General features: G+C 37.8%; 1 protein-coding gene across 2 annotated transcripts; it reads right to left on the reverse strand.

The window, feature by feature from the left end:
* Nucleotides 1–37: 37 nt before the first annotated feature.
* On the reverse strand, nt 38–19520 carry LOC128356034 (paired amphipathic helix protein Sin3a-like). 2 transcript variants are annotated; one of them, XM_053316474.1, is made up of 21 exons: nt 19328–19520; nt 14349–14565; nt 13491–13670; nt 13115–13221; nt 12660–12984; nt 12191–12442; nt 11887–12039; nt 11493–11654; nt 11020–11106; nt 10771–10889; nt 10293–10518; nt 9900–10016; nt 9433–9671; nt 9138–9321; nt 8267–8849; nt 7959–8128; nt 7404–7577; nt 7196–7288; nt 6809–6903; nt 4177–4384; nt 38–2414 (listed from the first exon to the last, which is right to left on the reverse strand). In XM_053316474.1, the coding sequence occupies exons 2-21, from the start codon at nt 14541–14543 to the stop codon at nt 2196–2198; spliced, it is 3888 nt and encodes a 1295-aa protein (XP_053172449.1). In that variant the 5' UTR covers nt 14544–14565; nt 19328–19520; the 3' UTR covers nt 38–2195. The 2 variants fall into 2 exon arrangements, with proteins under 2 accessions (XP_053172449.1, XP_053172441.1); XM_053316466.1 differs by having other exon boundaries at nt 11493–11666.
* Between the last annotated feature and the right edge of the window lie 2827 nt (nt 19521–22347).

The raw sequence follows: 22347 nt of genomic DNA on the forward strand, positions 1-22347 counted from the left end.
AGAAGAAATTAAATGTTACAGATACTATAAACTTATATTCAGTGTGTAGATGGTTGAGCATTAATGGCTATTTTGTTTTAAAGTGGCCATAAATCATACAAACACAAAGGCAGAAATGAAAAAAGGAAAAAAGGTTTCTGTCTATTCAAAGGATAGTTTAATGCCAAACACCATACTAACACTCATGTACAACATCATAAAAGTCAAGAGAAGAGACACATTTAAAACAAGGTACAAACGATGTCTTTTATGTACAATCAGCTCCCCGGGACTTCCTGTGGTATTCCATATTAAACATAGTGAATATAAAAATAAAAACCCAAGTAATAAACTGTTCCAAGATTGTCTGTAGCTGGTTATGTAACTTGACTGTCGCCTTTAAATGTCCCTGGAAAATGTTGACCGATAAAAATGTTTTGTTGCCGATGTGCACGCCCACATATCAAAACCTTTTGGTGTGTTTGCTCGCATTATGATCCATTCATGTGAATGTATAGGTGGTGTAATTGCTTTCCTAAAAAGTTAAATGTGTCTTATGTCGATTCCCCCTTGTTTCACACACACTTGACAAGCTTTAGTGTGATATAGATATTCAACATTTACCCACAATATCTACAGCGCTAATTCCACTTTTTAAATAAACAAACTGCAGAGGGGAAAGGCAATAAAAAAAAATCCTTAGTTTACATCCCTCTTTTAAGGGAATTTAACATTCACATTTGTATTTCAGCGAGAAATACAAACAGATAGCTTTGATTAACTGCAATCGAAGGAATTATTGCTCACTTGTTGTCTTGATCCTAAAACTGTACACAACTCACACAAGTCTGACATTCACGTATAGACCCCACTATACATCTGTCAGTGTTTGTCATCAACACTGTGCATAAAAAATAAACACAAATTAATGTACAGTTTTTATAGGTGATGCGCTGTGAGACCACCACATCTGTCGAACAGATCCTAACCATTTGGTTAAGTTTTACATACAAGAAAAAAAGTTGAGTACTGTAGAGTCAGTACTTCAAAAGAAAAACGGACATTTAATGTTGCTTTCAAAAGCAATAATTGCTGCTGGGCTACATTCAATCATGTTAACACCACGAGAGATACTGATGCTGAAGACTGAAGGTTGAAAAGCGCAGGGAGAGTAGACGGCTCTGTCTCGAAAAAACGTACAAACGGGTGATTTTTTTCTACTAAATGAAGACTTGAGGGGAAAACATGTTCAACAGACCACAAACGAAAAAGGTCTCTATTTAACACCCTTTGGTAATAAACAGTTAAAATTTTTGCATTTTCTTAATAAATGTCTCTGCAACCTCTAGCTAAATATCAATACTATGTGTGTTAATGTATGCTACACATCGATGACATCTGATTTAAAAAAAAAATCTAGATATAAACAACATATTTACACAAAGAGTTTGGGCAGTCATAACTTATTGTACTTGATACACTCTGCTGACATTGTACTGATGTCAAGCATCTTCCCAGCAGTTGCCAGAGATGTCGACTATAGAGTGCAGTATTGCACCTTTACCTTCGAAAAAAGAAAAAAGAAATTCACAGGCTATACAATTTTACAGCTGGAAGCCAGATTAAGCTCCAAGTCAGAGTATGCACATTTTCACAGAGGTAACAGGTACAAGTTCTTGCTACCTAAAAAAAACTGAGGTTGTTTGTTTTTATTTCCTGTGGTGTGATGAAGTGGTCCTCTGAAAAACAGCCAAATAATTGTTTTATGAAATGTTTAACCAGATGTTTTGTTCAAACTGTGAATTATTCCAGAGAGGAAATACAGCAGGGAGTGCTTTTATTTTGTATAATCAATTAATAATATAAAAATCTGCTTTAAACAATTTCTTTTGGAGTTACTAAACCAGGTGGGTTTTTTTTTTTTACAATCTACTGACAGCAATACCTGCAAAACTATTATTTGACAAACATTGCAGAGTAAGCTTAAAAGTTAGCGCAAAGTTCCTGAAACGGTTTCGCCCGCGTTTGCAGAACAGGGAAACAAAAACTTTAAATCTGACATGAACCCTGGACTGATAACCACACAACATTTGGCAACTAAATCCAGTAACGGCAGGTGTGAAAAATCCACATGAAGCTGCTTTTATATTTAAAAGTCATTACCGGCAGTCTGTTGTGCGATGACGATCACAGCCACAGTTTATCTTTCAGAGAGACTACAGTGTTCTGTACTTCACCCGGTACTTGTTAACGTTGAGATAATGGAGGATCTCGGGGTTGCAAGTGGTGGTACAAGACACCAGGCCTTCTTGTCCGTCTCCCATCAGCCACTTGCGGTTGTCGGCAGCCATGTCGCTCGTCACGTGCTCCTTGGCCCAAGAGTCCAGCCACGTCTGGAAGCGTCTGTGCAGGCGTGTGTTGACCCGCTGCTGAGACTGAAAGAGACAATCGAGCAGAGAGATGCAGTTAATACCAACTGCTGCTGTGATACCAACACAGAAAAAAATGTCTGTAAAGGTCATCTTCATCCAGATATAACAAACTAATCAATCCACTGGGCTGCAGAGAGCTATTTTCAGGTCTAATTCTCAGCATTCATCCTGTGGCAATGTCACTCCTCTCGTCAGTGAGGACGATCGTTTCTAAAGGCGGCAAAAGTGAGATGATATTTGAATGTGACGGCCCGTCTGTATGTGACAGGCTGAGATCATCTGCGTTCACTAGGGGGCATCGTATCACCACAGGATGAATGCTGAAGGACTCCTGTCATCACCTTAAAAACTAAAATACGTTTTCATAAACAACATGCAACAAGAGATTTAAGTCTGGACTGTAACATATTAACTCCTGACTCCTATTAAAGAGTCATATAATAATTTTAAAAGAATATTTATTGATAGAACAACCAATATTAAAATATCCACCTTGCTAACCCTTGATTATCACTAAAAATGGATTTTACAGTAAAATGAACTCTATGATCATAAGCTTGAGTTTTTGGGTCAAATTTTTAAATTGTAGTTTTATGATAATGACAACAGACAAAGAAAGAAAATCATCTACTAAAACTAACTGATAATATATAAATATGTAAAAAAAAAAAAAAAAAAATTCTCATGTACAACAGGTGAACATTTCTGAACTTGCTTTAACTGTACTGTATCGTCCACTCTACCTTACTAAAGCTTGTAACATCTTGACTTTCCCCATAAAATTTAGCTGAATGTTTCTTTAAGGTTGTGAAAAACATCACATGACTGTACTGCACACTGTATGCTCTTCTTGTTCAACCAGTCTGTGACCCCTTATATCCTAATTCTAATAAATTAAATTAAACTAAACATTCATTAAAAATTTAAACCTAACATAACATGATTTTATTATTGGCTGCAAATAGGAATATTCTAGATGGTCTATAGAAATATACTTCTTGTCTTTGAATCCAACGTTCTGTTGTTTAAAAGAGTGCTTGGCTGCACACTAGGAGTTTATTAATAGAGACACAACACTCACTGTGTTCTTCACAGTTTTGAAATGTTAACCTCTAAAGTTTTGCTCAGACAGAATACAAAGCAAATTTTCGCCTTGGATCATTCGCATGTTTTTGACCACTGCCCCAAACAGCCAAAATACCAAACTGTCTGTTAGCTGTAAACTAGATATCAACAAGCGGGCCGACTACATCTGTGTGTTTGTGTTCAGTTCAACCTCGGACTAAACTCAGAGACTCTGTGTTTTTCTGTCTTTTCCCTCCAGTCTCTCTCCTTTTCCCCTCTCGTAAATGTCCAGTGAAGCACAATCATAAAGCTTTGGTATTCACACAAATTTTTCACTCAAGTTGAAACAGTTTCAACTAGTGCAGACACGTATTTCCACTGCCCGGGTGAATCTGCATCTGCTCGCATCTGTGACTCTAATTAGCATGCTTTACTTAAAATCCACCTCTTTGATAAAGTGAAGAAGTGATCAGACGCGTGGCCTTTAGTGTGTTCGCTCATTGTGACCCACTTTGTTGTTCAGGTGCTTTTGAAATATTCCCGATGGTGACAGACAAATTTAAATATTTACTTTCCCCATGTCTCTGTGATGAACTAACGTTTAATGATAATTAGAAGCAGACAAAAGTACAAAAGTCTGTAGCTGATTACAATTGATGACAACAGGTGATGACAACTTATTTTTTTTTCCTGTGCTTACCTGATGAGCCCGTGTGAGCGCTGTGTGCCTGTACATGTAGTCCTCTGATTTGCAGACGTACACCATCTTGTAGGAGTTGAGCTTGAACATGCACTCCATCTTTAGTTCACTCTTGCCGTCCTGCGACTTGTCGGAGGAGCCCTTGGACATTCTCTCCTGCTGCAGTTGCTCCCATCCTCTCTGGCACTTCCTTATCCTCCTCAAATTCCTGAAAGCCAGAAGAGATTGACAAATATGAATAATACTGGCTGACCTGAAAGAAACAAAAAAAAAGAAAAAAATCCTGCTCTTCATCAAGAGTGTATCACGTTTACAGGGAAAGTTCGCACAAATTTCTAAAAATCTGTCAACTTTTATTTTCATTTAAGAATGTTACATGACACAATTTTGTGTTTGACAGTATGCACTGTGCTTTTTTTTTTTTTTTTTTTACAGCTTAAAAGAGGATGTAGTCAGCCATCATACACACACAATCTTAACAAGCTAAATTGAGAGCTAAGTCAAATTTGAGAGGACTGTCCCTTTAAACAAGAATTTTTTGTTTTTTTTTAAACCCATGCATTGCAACTCACCGAGTAACAGAATTAGATAGGGAGTCAAATCATTCGTGGGAAATGTGGATCTATAAGAGCAGCAGAGGCAGCAGTCGTAATATTTCTTTACAGTGCACTTCCGTTGAACAGCCACATAGTTGAAATCTAAATATGCTTGGCAAACAAATATTCCTTTTAAATTGGAAATTGATCCCGATTTTTGTGCAGGTAATAAAAAAAAATAATAAAAAAAAAATTTAAAAATGCAAATATTCACCCCACCTGAAGGAAAGTTTTAAATGTGTACTTACCACAGAGGGTACAGGTGAGAGCGAAGACTGAAACCATGAAGCATATTTTTGCATTCAGGGCTCCACTTAAAAGACAATGACAGTGAGGCCAATTTCAGGTAAAACTGTTAGAAACAAAAACAACTAGAAAATTGCTGCCTGATCGGAAACCAATCCAAAAAAATATGAGCTGAGAATACTTTGATGTGCACATACTTCCACCAACAATGTACAGAGTGTTATGATCATGAGATGAAGACCCAACACAACTGGAAAAAAGGAAACTGCTAGATTTTTTTTTTTTTTACTGCTGAAGGTTATTTTGGTGAAGAAGGGCTTCTTTAGACCTCCTGTGCTGCTGACCTCTCATAGATTTGGTGGGGGGAAAAAAAGGACAAGATGTGGGTGAGCCCAATGATAAATCATAGTCAGGTACCAGATTTATGCAATGGGTTAAATAAGAGAAAACTAATAGCAAGATTGTTCTGTATTTTAAAAAAAGCTTTTTTTGAAATGTTTATGGTAATGGACAGCCATCTCAAAAAAAAATATAACAAAATATATAAAATAAAACAAAAAGAAAAAAAAAAAGCATTGAAAATCAAAAGACAGACAAGCATTATATACACAACACTCATCTGGAGCTTTAAGACAGAGCGGACACAACCACGCCTCCATGCACAGCTCTGAGGTGTCAGGAAAGAAATACACCAACATATGAACATACAATTTAGACGATCATTTTTATTTACAAACCCTACTCCTCTGTACAAGTGTTGCAGATAATGTGCTTGACCAGAGTTTTAAAAAACTTGAGCACAAATCTCTCTCAAAACCAGTGGAAAAAAAAAACCTCACCCAACAACAAAAAGTTGCAACGGGAGTGCACTGTTTCCACTGAAAATTATTACAAACATAACACTGAGTATAACAGACTTAAACAAAATGGACATTTTTGAACATTTACAATTGCAAACAGTGATTAAGTCACATACAGGACCTTTGATTTGAATACAATCACAAACAAAGGGCATGATAAGGTAGAAAAGAAAACCATGACTTCACTGTTCTGTCTTAACAAAGTCACTCAGGTCCTAAACAAGAGCTTTAGTCTCTCAAACTCAGGTCAAAGACATCGTAGAAAAATGAAATAAAATGACAAAAAGGTGAAACCCATTTGTTTTACTTTCAGTTTGCGTGTTCAAAGACTTTTTGTTATCACGTTACACAATGAAAAAAATCAGCATTTAAATTCAATACAATGTGAATAATCAAACCAAATGATTCCTTATAGATGTCTGCTAAGCGGGAAATTCAAAACCACGATCAAGCCAAAACCATTTTTAAAAACCTTACTATGAATAAATAAAATTCCCATTAAAAAGGAACTCAATCGATGAATAAATAAATTCCATTTATATTTTTTAAAAGAATGGCCATGTAAAGTGCAATCTTCTACGTGAGGCAGACGTCAGAAACTGAAAAAATGTTCATGGCCAATGAGATTCTTTCCAGACATGGGTTGCACTGTAACTGTGGAGTCCCTCTTGTAAATTAACTCTCTCAAACTCTCGCTGTTTGTCCGTTACTATTAAGGCAGAGCTCCTATGCCCCAAAAATGTTGTGAATACAAAGAGCTTCCTAAGTCAAGCTTGTAAAAAGTGCCACTGTGTTTTTTTAATCTCTGAAAATGAGTTGTTTGGCAGCTGGTCTGGCTTGTCAACAGTGGAGTGGCTGCTCGGCTGACTAGAGGCTCAGGACAGAAGTTTTAAGTGTGCAGACAAGAGGGAGACATGGCTGGGGCCTCACCTGGGGAGGAACACCGGCTTCTGGGCCAAATGCTCACGCAGCTCTGGAGAGGCTGAATCTGAGTTCAGGTATCTGCCCACGTAGTCTGACCACCTCTGTTGGGGACAGAGCAAACATAGATAAACACGTTTCTCATAAATAAACATCTACATCTCCATCTTTTTGGAGCAGTTACAGGAGGAAGCAGTAATTGTTTCAGGACTAATACCAATTTATGTCAACTTTTGGTGGACACAGTATTAGAAACACTACAACATAATTAAACTTCACCATTAACTCAAACCTTAAAAAAGACACACTTAGTGCAAATCTGTTCCTCTGGGTAACACAGATGCAGTGTACTTAAGAAGTTCCCTGTGTCTATTTATGTGTATGTATGAGTCTTACCTCTGCCTCGGCTGGCTCATCAGAGTTGTCCTCTTCTGTGTCCAGCAGCTCCATGGCCAGACTGACAGAACCTCGGTTCTTCAAAAACATCAACTAGACACACAAGCAATGAGAGAAAAGTATAAAAAACATGTCTATAAGGAGAGTGTTCAAAAGAAGAGCAGACTGGTTAACAAAGATATGATAATGCTTGATGTGCTTGGTGTACCTTGAAGCAGTTCTCATCAGACATGAGCTGCTCTGCTTTGCGCTGGTAGGTGCTCTCTGCTGTGGATCTGGATGCCTGCGTGGACATCGTGCCTCCTGTGGCTTTATTGGCACTTTCGCTCAGGTACAAGTCCGTCACACGTGAACAAACATCATCAGTGACAAGGTGCTGGAGCTGTGAAGTTAAAAAAAAAAAAAAAGCAGTCAGCGTGCAACAGGTGAGTTCACTGACCTTGTCGGATCATACTCTTATCGGTACGGAGGCTACAAGTGATACAGTAGCATAGATAGATAGATAGATACAGTAGCAACACACCCAATGACTGAAGGGATAAGGGTTCAGTTATCTATCACAGACAAACGATAAATGTGTTATTTAGGGAAAAACAGGAAATAAAGCTCTCCTCTGTTAAAGCAGAGTTTTTCTTTTTACCCCACCTCACTCTTAACAGAAAAAATATAATTTTTCTGATATTTTCATGAACTAATGACACTGCCCTGGAAAATACGTGGATAAAAAATCAAATCAAATGATGAAAATATTGTGCGTGCTAACCTGCCGGACAATGCTCTGGATGAGTTTGTCCATGGTGAAGGCAATGTAGGCATGGATAGTAAACATTTCCCTCAAAGAGTCCTCGTACTGAGCCGGCTCCATGTTTCCATCCAAAAGGTTACGCACCATTTCCAAAAAGACAGAGTAATAGTCCTCTACGTCAACGTCCACTGTAATGAGAAAATGGACAGCAGACAGATTGGTTATATAATGAGAAAACAGACTATGACACCCCCTGCGATTTAGTGGGATCAAAATGCTTACAATTATATTAAAACAAAACAAACCACACAATGTTTTGCACTTACTGGGCTCCTTCATCTTAAGTTGAATTGCTGGATTTTCATTCTTGTCTCTTTTGACCCCCAAAACTTCTCTTTCCCACTCTTTCTCGCGGGCATCCTCCTCGATCTGCTTCTCCGCCTGCCCGTAGATTCGCAGCAAACGAGAGCAGAGGATGTGATGAAGACGGAGGAAGATATACCAGTAGTTGTTCACGAAGTACAGATTGTAAGCATCATCTGTGCCCCGCAGCTTCTGAGCTGCCGTGTTGCTGAAGAGGAGCTTGGACTTTGATGGGCTGTTGCCTGGCAGGCCATTGTGCTTCTTGGGACCATCTTGATCTACCTCCATGTCCTCTTCCTCCTCTTCTTCCTCTTCCTCCACATCAGAGAGCTCACCTCGCTGAGCAAAAAGCAGGTCAGGGATGAAGTGGTGGATGATCTGTTTGATCTTGTACTTGTCTTCTTTCTGGATGCCAACTTGTCTTTTGACATGGTGGATGATGAGGGCGGCGGCATCCTCCAGGATCTGGCTGTCATCATAGGTCAGGTTCATGTGTGGGCCGCTGGGAGGCGGTGTGGCAGTTTCCTCTGATGCTCTCTCCTGGCGCTACAAGACACAGGCAGAAGTTAATTGGCATCATTGAAGATCTCTCTTTTGAGAAAGTAGTGTACAGTATGAGAGTCAAATATCTAAATGATAGACTGTTCCAAATCACATTTAAAGCTACAAATTTTCATAAGTAATTATAAAGTATCAAAAGCTTCACCGCTCTGTGTGAACAAAAAGATTCAAAGACAGTTTTATCTGTTCTTGTTTGAGCTAACTACAAATAAATCATGCATCACGCTGTTATGTTTTCCTTATTTTCTATCTATCCCATCATTGCTTCCTTACCTCATCATACAGCATCTCAATTTCGTTGAGCAGGGTCTTTGAGCGAAACACTTTGGTATCATTCTGCTTGAAGTTGATGCCTTGATGGTCGAGTGACTTCAGGTAATACTTCTCATTCTGATCCCGCCAGATTTTGTTGAAGCCTCTCTGGGCTTCTCTCCACTCTTCCTCCTTTATTTTTAACCTGTAAACAGCGACAAGAAGGTGACTCACAATCTTAAGTGGTTCTAAATTAAACTGTATAAAATGAAGCCCTAAGTAGATAAAAAGCAAAGAAATCAAAGTCTTAACTAACCTCTTCAGCACTATGGGGACGGACACAGCTGGGTTCTTCTTTAGCCCGTCGATGATGTCGTGGGCTTTGTCTCCATATATCCTCTGGATAGCTTTGCGGTGAATTACCTCTGAGGAGCCGCCCAATGTGTTGTCCAGCTTGAAGCGCAGCTGCTCCTCAGCAGACATGCGAGAAAGCCGCCGCTGCACTGTCTCGAGGGCTCGTATCGTGGCAAGGTTGGTCTCCAACACAACATCCAGCTATAGGGGGCGCCACCACAGAGAAGTTAATGACTGAATCCTTTTATTATAGTTTTTTTTAAAAAAGCTTTTGCCAATCAACTCTGACTAATATTACTTTAAATGACATTAGCAGGGTTTTTTCAACTGTATATCTACATTTTGTCAACCACTTCTTGACTCCACACATTCTTACAACCAAAGAAGACTACAATTTTTACTTTATAGAGTGTACTGAGTATTCCTCACCTCAAAGCGCTCATCCTCACATCTGTAAATGTGCTCCTCATACTGAGTTTTCTTGGAGCTTACAACTGTAGAATCCTCAGACCATGATGGAAATGAGACCCATGTGTCATTCAAAACCTGCAAATACACATTCAAACCTTTATTTATTCTGAGGAAAGCAGTGAGAAAGTGCTCTTAGTTGTGACAATGTCAATAAATAATCGATGATTAATTTCAGTGGTGTACAGTAAACATGAATTGGTTGCAGCTTTGGATGTTAAAGGCAATCTGCTATGCTGTGTTAAAGTGGAATTTGTAATGTTGAACATATCTTGACCTAACACTTCCTAAAGCTACTTAACCAAAAATGCATTAAATAGGAAAAACTTTAAGACGCAGATTTCAGGGACTCACCTCTCTGCAGAGTGGCGTCCTCCCTGTGCACTTAGGCTGCTGGTAGCTTTTTGGCAGTGCTCTGTAGCTGGACCCCAGCCTCTTGCAGGAAGCATAGTCAATCTCCATGGCGATGCCCTCTGTTGCACGCTCCTTGGGTAAACTCTCCGCTTGGCTTGATTCCCCGTGGCTGGATTCTCGGTAGCCCAGGAAGTTTTTAAACCATGTGAAAAGCTCTGGGAATTTTCTGTGAAGTGTTCCACAATGATAACAATGTGAAATGCAGGAAGTGTGAAGCTCTGTGTTTGACTGGTATTTCTAGCGATAAACAATGGTGAACGTTTTTAATAAAAGCCAAACAAAATGACTATATTTTAGTATGATGATATTCTTTAGCAACAATGCACAGAAGTACAGTTATAGAAGCAATAAAACATTGGCATATGTGGTTTAGGTGTATGTATCTGCATCACCAACAGACTGCAATGTGTAAACTCACCCAAGAAATGGGATGACTAACTGGACCAGCTCGGCACGCGAAATCACCTCCTGGTTGAAGATGTGTAGACACCGCAGGAAGTTGTCATATGCCTCAGAGCTCCTAAGAGCCTTCTTCACCTGTTTTCATTGATGTTGGACAAAAAAACTAAATTAACACACCTTCTTCTGAAATTCATTAATTAAAGATTTTATTCATCTTATTAATAAAAGACAAGAACAATAAGTATTGATTTTTAACAGTACTGACCTTCTCAAAGAACATAGTTTCAGTGCTGGTGCTGTGTTTGCCGACTTCAGTCATGCCGTGGTCCTTCATCACTATTTTGGGTTTCTTCTACAAGAGTACAGAGGATTTGACAAAACAAAAGAAAAATGTTCAATTGTTGTTTCATTTGTTTTTAAAGTAGAACAAAATATCATACTGAAGATGATTTAAAGGCCATAACCTATTACTAAGTTATTGACCAACTTTTTTTTTTTTGGAGTTATGTGCCAAAAATACTTGTGTACAAATTCAAAAGTCCAAAGCATGACTAAAATGTAAGATTTGTTTATTTTGCAAGTGCCATTGCAGTACACTGACATTACAACTGGTGTCAAGTTATAAACATACTTATATACACACATACTATAATATATGACCCATTAGGTCTAAAATCACAGAAAGACATAAACAGTACAATAATTTAATATGCAGTCAACATGTAGAGCGGTATGTACCTTGACTGGGGGCGTGACTCCCACTCCCACTCCCACAGGTCTCCTGATCGGCAGGCCGTTCTGGCTCAGTCTCTGTTTGTTGTTTAGTAGGGGTCTCTTTACTGTGCCGCCATGATCATTACGCACCGACTCTGCCCTGTCCGGGGCAGTCTTGCCCAGCAGCTGGGAAGAGAACTACACAACGTTACCTCACCAAACAGTTGACAGATAAATAATATCAACTATTACAAAGATTAGGAATAAGGGTTGAGGCACTTAATTGAATGAAGAGAGCAAGTTATTTATGTTTAAGCCACTGTTTCAAAATAAAGTTATTAAAAACATTATTACTTTACAGCAATGTTTGTTATAATAATATTTCCTCTGTGTTTAACTGTACTATAAAGAGACTTACTACTGAGCTGTTTGCATCAGGGAGGAACTGTCCAAACTCTGAGAGCAGGTCCTCCTGGTTCTTGAAGAGCCTTGCCACCTGAGTGTAGACCTCCTGCTCAGTCAGTGCTGGGGTGTAGTTGCCTCCTGCCTCTTTAGCATTTCGTTGTTCCTTCTAGAAAATTTGTAATTAAAAGAAAAGAGTTAGTAGTAGGATAAGAAAGTGTTCCTTTTTTTTAGATGGCAACACAAAGTCATTCGGGGACCAACACCCCTGTATATACTACAAAGAATGAATATGTTGTTATTGGTGTGCATTTCCTTACCTGGTATGTGTGCAGGATTTCCAGGAAGGCTTTGTAGATGTCTGGCTGGTCCTGGAAGCGGTTCTTGATCTTGTTGACGTAGTTTATAGCATGGTTAAACTCCACAGGCTGGTTGTTCTGGAGAGGTGGCCCACCAGACGGTGTGCTGCTCACAGGGGTGTGGGACTGGACCGAAGGCGAGCGTGGTGAGGCGTAGGATGGGATAGATGGGTTGGGCTGGCTGGTGGGGGTGTGGGCTGGAGACTGCATTGGCTTATGAGATTAACAGAGAAGTGCATAAACATGTTATGACACTTAAAACATACAAAAAGATTCAGTTTGGTGTGCAAGAATGACAAGTTATTGATATCTTTGAACAAATCTTAAAATATTTAGATAATAACAAGATATCAGCCTATGGAACAGAACCAATAAGACTCTAGTCTGCTGCACTCAATTTGGTGAACCAATATAGAAGTTCATATTCTACCTTGTTGGTTTTGTTTGCTGCAGGCTGGGCGGGGATGGGTGGGGTGGTAGTGGCCGTGGTGGTGTGTGGGCCAGCCTGTGGCAGACTCTGGTGCTGGTGTTGGCTCGCAGGTTGGCTGGGCGCTCCACTTACAGGGATGTTTTGAACAGAGATACCATGAGGGGTAATGTAGTGAATCTGGCCTGGCGTGGTCACATTGACTAGATCGTTAGTTTGAACCTCAATCTTATATCCGGGTGGCAAGAAAGTGTTGAAACCCATGATGAGGTCTGGATGGCCCTTGAAGAGTTGGGACACACGGCTGATAACTCCAGGAGTGTCTATGCTGTAGTGACAGAGGAGATTATGCTTATTTAGTATCTGATTCATCAAAGCAGATGATGGATATTGTTCTAATTATTTAATATGTGAAGACTTAACACATAGAAAGGCTAAATATATAAATTTGAACTGACCTCTGTGACTTGAACTCCTTCATAATATCAAGGAAATCATTATAAACTTGTGGCTGATTCCCAAACTGCAGTTTCACTTGATCCAGATAGGACAAGGCATCTTCAACCTACAAAAGACAGGTGTGAAAATAAACTGACAAATCCCCCTAAAAGAACCATTAACTGCAGAATAAACATCATCTTAGAAACAGAAAAAGTTAAATATATCCAACTTAACAAGTAAAAACCTGAAGCATGTCAAATAAATAGTCCTTATTTTTTGGTTTCATCCATGATTTCATTAAAATACTTTGCCTAGACTGGCAACCAAGATTTCAGGTTAACTTTGGTGCACATATTTTAAAGACCATGTCCATGTTTGCATGTATGTAGTTACCTTCAGTCGCTGAAACTGCTGTTGTCCTTGGGCTGAAGTCAAGGGTGCCGGTGCATGAACGTGTCCCTGGACCACTGCAGGGCCCTGGGACTGAACTGCTATGCTGTGTGCATGGGGCCCAACATGAGGTGCAGTGCTGTTATGTCCATGACCACCTGTGCTCTGAGGCATTGTAGGCACCTGTTGAGAGGAAGAAACACACATCCATTTCTAGATCTATAAAAACACTTACTCTTTTCTTTACAATCTTTAAATAATTAATTAAATGCAACGTGAGCACAATAGATAACTACACATAATTTATCATTTTTAAATTATTTTAGCTAGCGATCTTTCTCAATTTTTCCATTTATCAACATATCTTATGTGCAGAGCCAATTCAACAAAGATCAGATGTTTACAACCTTGTTCGCTTGTTGTGCACAACCTCTTGCTTTGTACTAGTTCTTTGAGAAATGTATAATGTAGTACCAAGTTAAGAGGTTGTGTTACATAACAGAACAAGCTACCAAAGCTGTAAACAGAAGGGGTTTCCCACGCATACTTAGTGGTATCATACTGGGAACTTTACTTTAGAAGGTAACTATCTCATCGCCGTTTCTAAACAAGCTACCGTAGCAACCATCTTGAGGAATAGAGGAACATGCCACCCAGTGCAGCGGTGTGACATGTTTTTAATAGTTTTTGGATAACAATGGAGGCCTATGGCACAGAGTAAGAAAGATAAGCTGGAAAAGAAAAAAGTTTTGACTCAATATGGCTGTATTAATTTTTTCACTAAAGGCAATTTACTGGCATTTGGTGTCTGATAAATGTAGATCTAAGAACCTGTTCAAGCACCAACTCCTTGCACCATACCTGGTAGCCCTGGGGGAGAGAATACTGGATGCCAGTGGAGGGCTGCATGTTGTCTGCGGCTGCCTCTATCACAGTAGGGGCCGGGGCAAGGGCCCGGTGCTGGAAGCTCTCTGCAATACCCTGAACTGGGGGGCGACGTGATTGCTGTTGCTGGGATGCAAATATTGGTTCCTGGTCCTCCACACGCCTCTTCATTGTATACTCATACTCAAAGGGGCTGCACAACAGATAAAGACAGATGGACAGTTAACAGCTTGTTTGGTTTTTATCTAGTCTGTGAACTTTAACGAATAGTCTCAAGCATTTCTCAAGAGTGTGCAGACTGTTCATATTTCCTTTGTAGTAAGAAAGGTACACAAAGATTGGGGGGGTAGTGAGTAACACTTTTAGAAATCAAGTGATCAACATTTTAAAGTAAAGTACTTAAGTTAAGTGTTTTTTTACCGTTACATACTCTTCAGGGTCAAATCTGACCCATTTTTATTTATTTTTTTAAAAATTCAAAAATAGCTCAAACATGTTGTATTCTTCATATTCTATAAAATGTTCTTTTGGACCACAACATAGTGATTGTGAATGTCTTCCCCCCCACATAAGATTAATAAAACATTTATTAATGATTGTATTTATGAATGTGAACTGGAGACTAATTAAGAGTCAGAATATGAACAATATGTGAGGGTTAAGGTGAGGAAATTTAATTGGACAGAGGAGAAAAAGAAACAGCTGCCATCACAACAAGTGAAAAACACAGATGTGAATGAAGATATAAAATACAGTATGTTGTCAAACACTGATGGGACGGGTAGATTTAAACATTCCCAACACTTGAAGAGGAAGGCAGATTATGTTTAATGTTTTAAGCTCAAATTTCCTTCATCACAGTGACACCTGAACAAACTTTCCTTGCTGACAACATATTTCACTTGTCTTTGAAACTTGACAACACTGCTTCCTTCTTTGACTCTGATGTTGTAACTGCAGACTAAACAGAACAGTGATTAAAATCTATACATAATTAATCAGTTGAATGAGGATATATATATCGGAGGTTGTTAAAAGTGTCTCCGTGTCAGTCCAATGCAACAATGCCACATGCATTGTAGTGGAAGTATGTCAGTGCAAAAATGTTGTTTTTTTTCTCTTATGTAACATTTCCTCAGTACAACTCAACAATAACAATTTGACATCTGAACTGCTGGTGTTTCACACTGTTTTAAGTGAAGTAACACTGAAGTGAAAACTCCCCCACTGTGTTAGGTCTATACGCACAATACCGCTAAACAGTCTGTAGCCATCATAGAGACTTGAAAAATGTTTAAACCTTGCTGTTATTTCAAATTCAATACCTTTATTTACACATGGCAAGCCATACCAAGCAAACAAGAGAGCCCGCTTTTGTGTACCGAGTTCACAAACCACAAAATAAATAAATAAATAAAAATCAAACATGCACTGACAAAAAAAAGTCAGAATGGAAAAAAAGAGAATAACTACCTGCATTTAAATCAAACGGCTGTGAGAAAGTAGTATGCAAATAATATGTTAGAGCACCGCTTTCCCTAAATGGGCTTCCTATCATTTTACAGCAGTCTCTCTATGGCAGCTGGTTAGGGACCGTCCTCAAAGTAATACACACGCTGCAGCTTCATGAGAGGACCACATGATCACTTCACTCAAAAAAAAAAACCTAAAAACATAAACATATATATTAATGTAGGAGTTTAATTTACACAACTTTTACCAGGTGTTAATCATTAATTTCATAAAACTCTACCAATTATAATAGTGACACGTTTTCAGCATTACAGTGCTTCAATTGAAATTTTAGACATTAAGGCATCTGAGTTGCTTGTGATTATTTTTGAGCAATGTATTTGGGATCCTAGATGTGCCGTTTTCAATGCTTTGTTCCCATCAAAAACTTTGTGTCCAGGCATGAAAGCTTCACTTTTAGGTTTATAAAACAGGGCAAATAACTCTAATGGCAAGATAGGTCATCTTTAAAATATAAGTGTTTTGGTTTTTGTAAGTGGAACTAAATCTATAGTTTATATAAAGCATCATCAAAAATTATCTGATATTATGCTGTATGTACAGGACACTTTTTAAAGTGTTGCTGACTTCTTGACAATTCATGATTTCTGGATATTGTGATGCCAAAACCTTTTATGTATGTACACAATTTTATTAATAATCCACTACTATATAATGTTCTGCAATTATTCATAAGTGGCAACAGGAAAATAAAGAGCGACATGATCCACTAACAGCAACATTGCTGAGTGACTTTAAAGGAAATAATACCTGATATGATGACATACAGTCACCGTCCTCTTCATTAGGTACACCAGGTGCAATCTAATTCAGTCCAATACAAAAGCTCTGCTTTAAATTCTACATTTATGAAGGTTATACATTGTCAGTTTTTGTTGACTTTGTCATGAAGGTGATCATTTTACTTTGTTTATTACTGAGGTCATAGTGGGTGATAGTGGCACACTGAGGTGCATTATATTGACTAGTATTCCTAATATTTTATTCCTCTCATGTATGTAAATGGCGTGGACAAAATATTAGGAACACCAGTCAAGATACTGCACCCTAATTATACTGAATTAAATAAGATTACATAGGTGTACCTAATGAAGTGGCCGGTGAGTGTAAATAACCAATTTGATAATTACATGAGAACACCTAAAATACTAAACACATACTAAAGCATGTATAGCCTAAGCTAGATAGATGGGTTTTAAAAATACATAAAACTAAATAGTGAAATATATATGAAACTGAGCAAGACTCAACACCAGTACTGCGGAGTAACTAGTTACATGTGACAGCATTATGTAGTTCAAGTACAGTTACTGAAAAAAAGTATAGTTAAATTACAGTTACTTATGAAAATGTTGATTACAAAGAGGGTTACATCTGAAGTCAGACCTTTAAGATATTGCTTTTGATTTTTTTCATTTAATATTTTATATCTTATCTGAATACATTTTCAAATGAGGGATACATCTCCCTCATAAAACATGTCAGTATCCATGAAAAACACCTGAACTACTACTACTACAGATTAAATTATTTAAATAGTTGCATTACTTATTTAAAAAGGGGTGTATATTTATATAATAGAATTGTTTCTATTCTTCATACTTCATTTTTGGTATCAATAAAATATCTATCTATATGGAGAGTGGAGGGGTGGAAACCTTTTACAATACATTTGATAATTCATACTTAAAAAGCAGAACTGAAGTGACATTCATTACAAGATGATTAGTTAAAACATTTCAAAATGCACCCGCACTATTTTGCATTTTGTGACTTTCGGTCAAATAAAGCAATATTTTTCCAGTTATATTTCGTCATTGAAGTTTTCTTCAAAAATTAGTATTAAAATCATGTATCATCTCGCCTCCTGAGCTGCTTGTACATGATATTATTTAAATAAATTACATAGGTTTATTTGTGTTATTTCTCTTTGCATTGTTATTGTATATTATCTCTTATAGGTGAGGTTCTAAGATAAGCCCAGAGTGGGTGCCTACCTCACCTGCACATGTTTTATTTTTATTGTTATTTTTTATATTTATCTGACTTTTATTTTTGTGCAAATAAACTAAACTAAAACTAAACTAATCACACCCTTATTTACTACACTTTAAACAAGGTAACTATTAACCTATAATTACATTTAATAACCATCCCAACCCTGGACTTAAAAACATATAAACACACACATATTTTTAAGTTTATCTGTGAGGCTCTCACTATCACAGCCAATACATTTTTCGGCAGAAGAAAATCAGTAAGTTATTGACGCTCCCTAAGCAAACGTCATTGCATTTAGTCCGGCCGGGGGAAGAGACGACATTGTGCCTCGCTGCCCTGCTGCACCACCTCCACCAACACCGACCAAATATCGGCTGAAAACACGGTGCTGGCTTGAGTCGCTGAGGTCTTGCTGGTTTGTTGCATATCCAGCTTCATATATATATATAGAAACGGCATACAGAGCGGAAAAATTGCTCGACATACGACATAGAGGGTTTTTTTTTTTACACTTCTTTTTGCAGCCATGTAGGCGCTGTCTCTCTCTCTCCTCTCATCCCCTCCCCCTCTCTGCCAAACACACCGAGCTTAACGCCATCCGTCTCTCCGTGAGCTTGTCTTGATGGCTGACGTTGGCTTTCGTCCTATAGCCCAAAAGTTATGAGCTGACCTTTTTAAATGGTACTACATATGTATTTTATTTTTAAAGAAAGTGGTGGTGTACCTGCTTACAGTGAAACATGTTGAAGGCTACCTATATATTAATGTTACCCTTTTGCTTGTTATACTTAGGTGTCAAAAAGAAGCAACAAACGCCGGACACCTCAGACTCATATTTAACATGTGGCATGGGTCTTAACATCACAGCACTGCAGTTAAATTAAGTTTAAGATGGTTATTTATGTATTTATTTGGTGATTAGGGTCAGTTAGCATGTTAGCATGTCGAGCTAGCCGCTACTAGCCTTCACACACACACACACACACACATACACACATTACATTATATTAACATCGCGGTAAACATCCAAATAAAGCGAGAAAAGTTTATAGAGAGATACGTATTAATTACACGGTTATATTAATAAACACACAGCGAAAGAGAGAGAGGGAGAGAGAAAAAACAAAAAGTGTTGCTTTTTTAGCGTTAGCCTTGTCAAAGCTAAATCATGGTGGCTAGTTAGCTTCTTAGCTTGCTAGCTTCACTCAAACTAGCTTAACTTATTGACGCCCGCAACTCAAACCTATCCTAAAAATAATCAGCTGGGTGACTTCTAAATGAATTATTAAGTCGTAACAAATATGCAGCCCGGTGTTTATTTAGCATGCTCGTTATATACTTGTGTCTATCTAAGGGGGCAAGGTTATGGTGTAAAGTGTAAATGCTACGTTAGCACAACAGCTAGCTGGTTTTTAACTCACCTCGCAGGACTGCCACCAGCCTTAAACGGGGCCCAAACAACCAGGAGAAACCTTGAAAAAGATGTGAGGGTTTCTTATTTTTTTGCAAAGGTGGTCTCAAGTCGGATGAGGAAGAGGAGGAGGAAGGGGGTAAAAAATGTCTCCCCCCCCAAAAAGAACTGAAATTGTCCGTGTAGCAAGGCTGCGTCGCTAACAACAGTCTGTATGAAGCTCCTTGATCATTTAGAGGTGTGGCTTCACTGAAGGCGGGCTGGTCTCCTCCCAGTCTGAACTGGGATTGGTCAGAGCTGTAAAAATGAAAACAAATACAGTAAAAGGCAAAAAAAGAAAGAAAAAAGAGGCTCTGTCTCTTGGTATCTCCTCTTTTTAAAGGCGTCTGGTTTAGTTTTTTATTGTCACTCCCAAGTGCAGGTTTGTGCTTTTTTTGCAGGTTTACTAGTACTATAACAGGTGGATGATTATTTTACAGTTATATTACATACATATTTAATGTGTGTGTGTAAAGAGCAGGGTTAAGAAGGTTACTTTGGAAATGTAATAGGTTACAGATTACTAGTTACCCTATTTAAAATGTAATAAGTAATGTCACTATTTAGATTATTTAATCAAAATAATGGAACTTGTTACATTTGATTACTTTATGATTGCTTTTCTAATTTTATAACAAATGTTTTCAGCTGTTATAGGCAGGGTTTCTGCAGGGTCTTAAAAAGTCTAAAATTTGATAATCTCAATCTTAGGCCTTAAAAAGTCTTAAATCCATCCATATGTCGCATACTTTTGTTGTTGTTTTTTCAGAGAAATGAATTGGAGTTCTTTCTGAAGGATCCAGGTGGTGTTGGCTTGAACAATCAGGTTTCAGTGGTTGGTTAAAACCGATACCAAACAATCAATTTGAAGTGCAGTGCATTATCTGCAAGAAGTCCCTCAAATTAGGCACAGTTGGTGTGAAAGCACAGGTGTTTTGTTACTTTGAAAGTAATCATCAACATTTTCATAAGTAATTGTTATTATACTGCAATAGATTACAGTTACATTTATTTTGAAATTAAATTAGGTAACGCTGCGGTAACATGTAACTACATGTTACATGTAACTACATGTTACATGTTACTCCCCAACACTGGTAAGGGAACAAGTAGAGCATGAACTTTTGCCACATACCAGCATTTATAGCAGGGGTGTCACACTCATTTCAGTTCAAGGGCCACATAGAGGGCCCAGTTTGATCTCAAGGATCAGACCAGTACCATTGCATATTAACCTACAAACAATACACTATAGCTTTACTAAAACAAAGCATCTATATACTGAAGAAAAATGAGTGCAATTTCAACAATATTGTGTCTATTTTTCAGATTATTTTGCAAAGAAGCTGCTGATTGACAACATTTTGCTCAATTATCAATATATGAGTGATTTAAATTTGACCACAATATGAATTCATTGTTTTTTCAGAGAGTTGTATTCTGGTCAGGGTTGCGGAAAGAAACAACATCTGAAGCAGCAGGAAAAGTGGAATTACTTTTCTGCAATTTTCATACTTTGCAAGTTATTCAGTGGACCAGATTGGACCTCTTGGTGGGCCGGGTTCTGGCCTGTGGGCCATATGTTTGACACCCCTGATTCATAGCCAAATATAGTTTGTAATGCCTATCCTAGATGGGCTTTAAAAATACACACAACCAGGGTTATTATAGTTTTTAGATTTTTTTAGGTATTACGAGGAAAGCCTTGATTTGTGGAAGCTGACATATTTACCAAGTCATTGTTTATTAAAAAGGTACCATATTGTGCAAAGCCATTTTATTATGTTATTATTTTATTCTTTTTACCATTAATGATGCTCAACCCTCAGCAGAGCTCAGTAATGTTCACCTGGAGCTAAATCAAAAGCGGAACTTTGAATAGTCTGCCACAATGAAACGAAACTGATTTTATCTGAAATTCGGTTTCGTTTAGCTCCTTGTGCATTGTTCATTGTAGTTTTTATTTAGTTTTAGTTTAACTATAATAAACCTGCACAGACTTCAACAGTAAAATATGAATCTGCACAAAACTCAAAAATACATATGCACACATTTTTAGCACAAAACACTAAACTCTAGAATAAAAATGACTACACAAAACTAAAAAACAAAGTACATTCTTGTTGATTGCGAGATAACCTTTTAAATGTGTGCATTGTGAACTAAAGGCAATGGTGGGAAATAGGTAGATAATTACTGTGCTTAAGTACAAGTTGAGGTACTTGTACTTCACTCTGCATTTGATGCCACTTTATACCTCCACACCACTACATTTCAGAGGGACATATTGTATCTTTCTACTACACTACATTTACTTGACACACACAGACAATGTTTATATTGTTATCAGAAGTATTTATCACCCATCACTTATTAGCAATACACTTATCTATTTACTACTTATGTGCAATGCTGTACCTGCACATCAATGTCCAGTATAAATATTTGTATATATTTTATATTTTAATGCTTCCCTCTCTTATCTTTCTCTTCTGTCTCATTTTATTATATACTATAGCTGTAAATATAGCTTGAAGAAGTCAAATTTCATTGCCTTAAATGTTTCCATCTGCTGTGTTGTTGTGCATGTGACATTAAAAAAAAATCTCTTGTATCTCTCTTGAACCTTGATTTTCTTTTCAGATGAAGATTTTGACATAATAATACAAACATTGTTAAAGATGAAGTAACCTTTTTGGCTTTTGACATCTCACAAACGGCAATGTGTAGTAAGGGTAATATTTCAGATGTCTTGAGTTGTTAACAGCTTCACCAAATAGTGACTTTTCCCTCTAAACATCTTCTTTCACCTGGACTAAACTAGCTAAGTGTATATAAAGTAGTGTTATCTAGCTCCACCTCCAGCAGCTACAACAGTAACATGCTCTTCTAACACTGATGCTTCACTATTAATAATCTAATGATGTCATATATAATAATAAATCAGTCAGAGGGATCAAATAACGACTTTTACTTTACTTTTCATGCAGG

Source organism: Scomber japonicus, chromosome 1 (assembly GCF_027409825.1).
Source record: "Scomber japonicus isolate fScoJap1 chromosome 1, fScoJap1.pri, whole genome shotgun sequence".
NCBI classification, from domain to species: domain Eukaryota; kingdom Metazoa; phylum Chordata; class Actinopteri; order Scombriformes; family Scombridae; genus Scomber; species Scomber japonicus.

Excerpts from the sequence above, each read along its gene's own strand:
- LOC128356034 (XM_053316466.1), bottom strand. The coding sequence starts at position 14,543 with ATGAAGAGGCGTGTGGAGGACCAGGAACCAATATTTGCATCCCAGCAA. Across the intron at positions 8,850-9,137 it reads TTGAGATGCTGTATGATGAG|CGCCAGGAGAGAGCATCAGA; the intron begins GTAAGGAAGCAA and ends TGTGTCTTGTAG. Across the intron at positions 8,129-8,266 it reads ACTTAAGATGAAGGAGCCCA|TGGACGTTGACGTAGAGGAC; the intron begins GTAAGTGCAAAA and ends TTCTCATTACAG.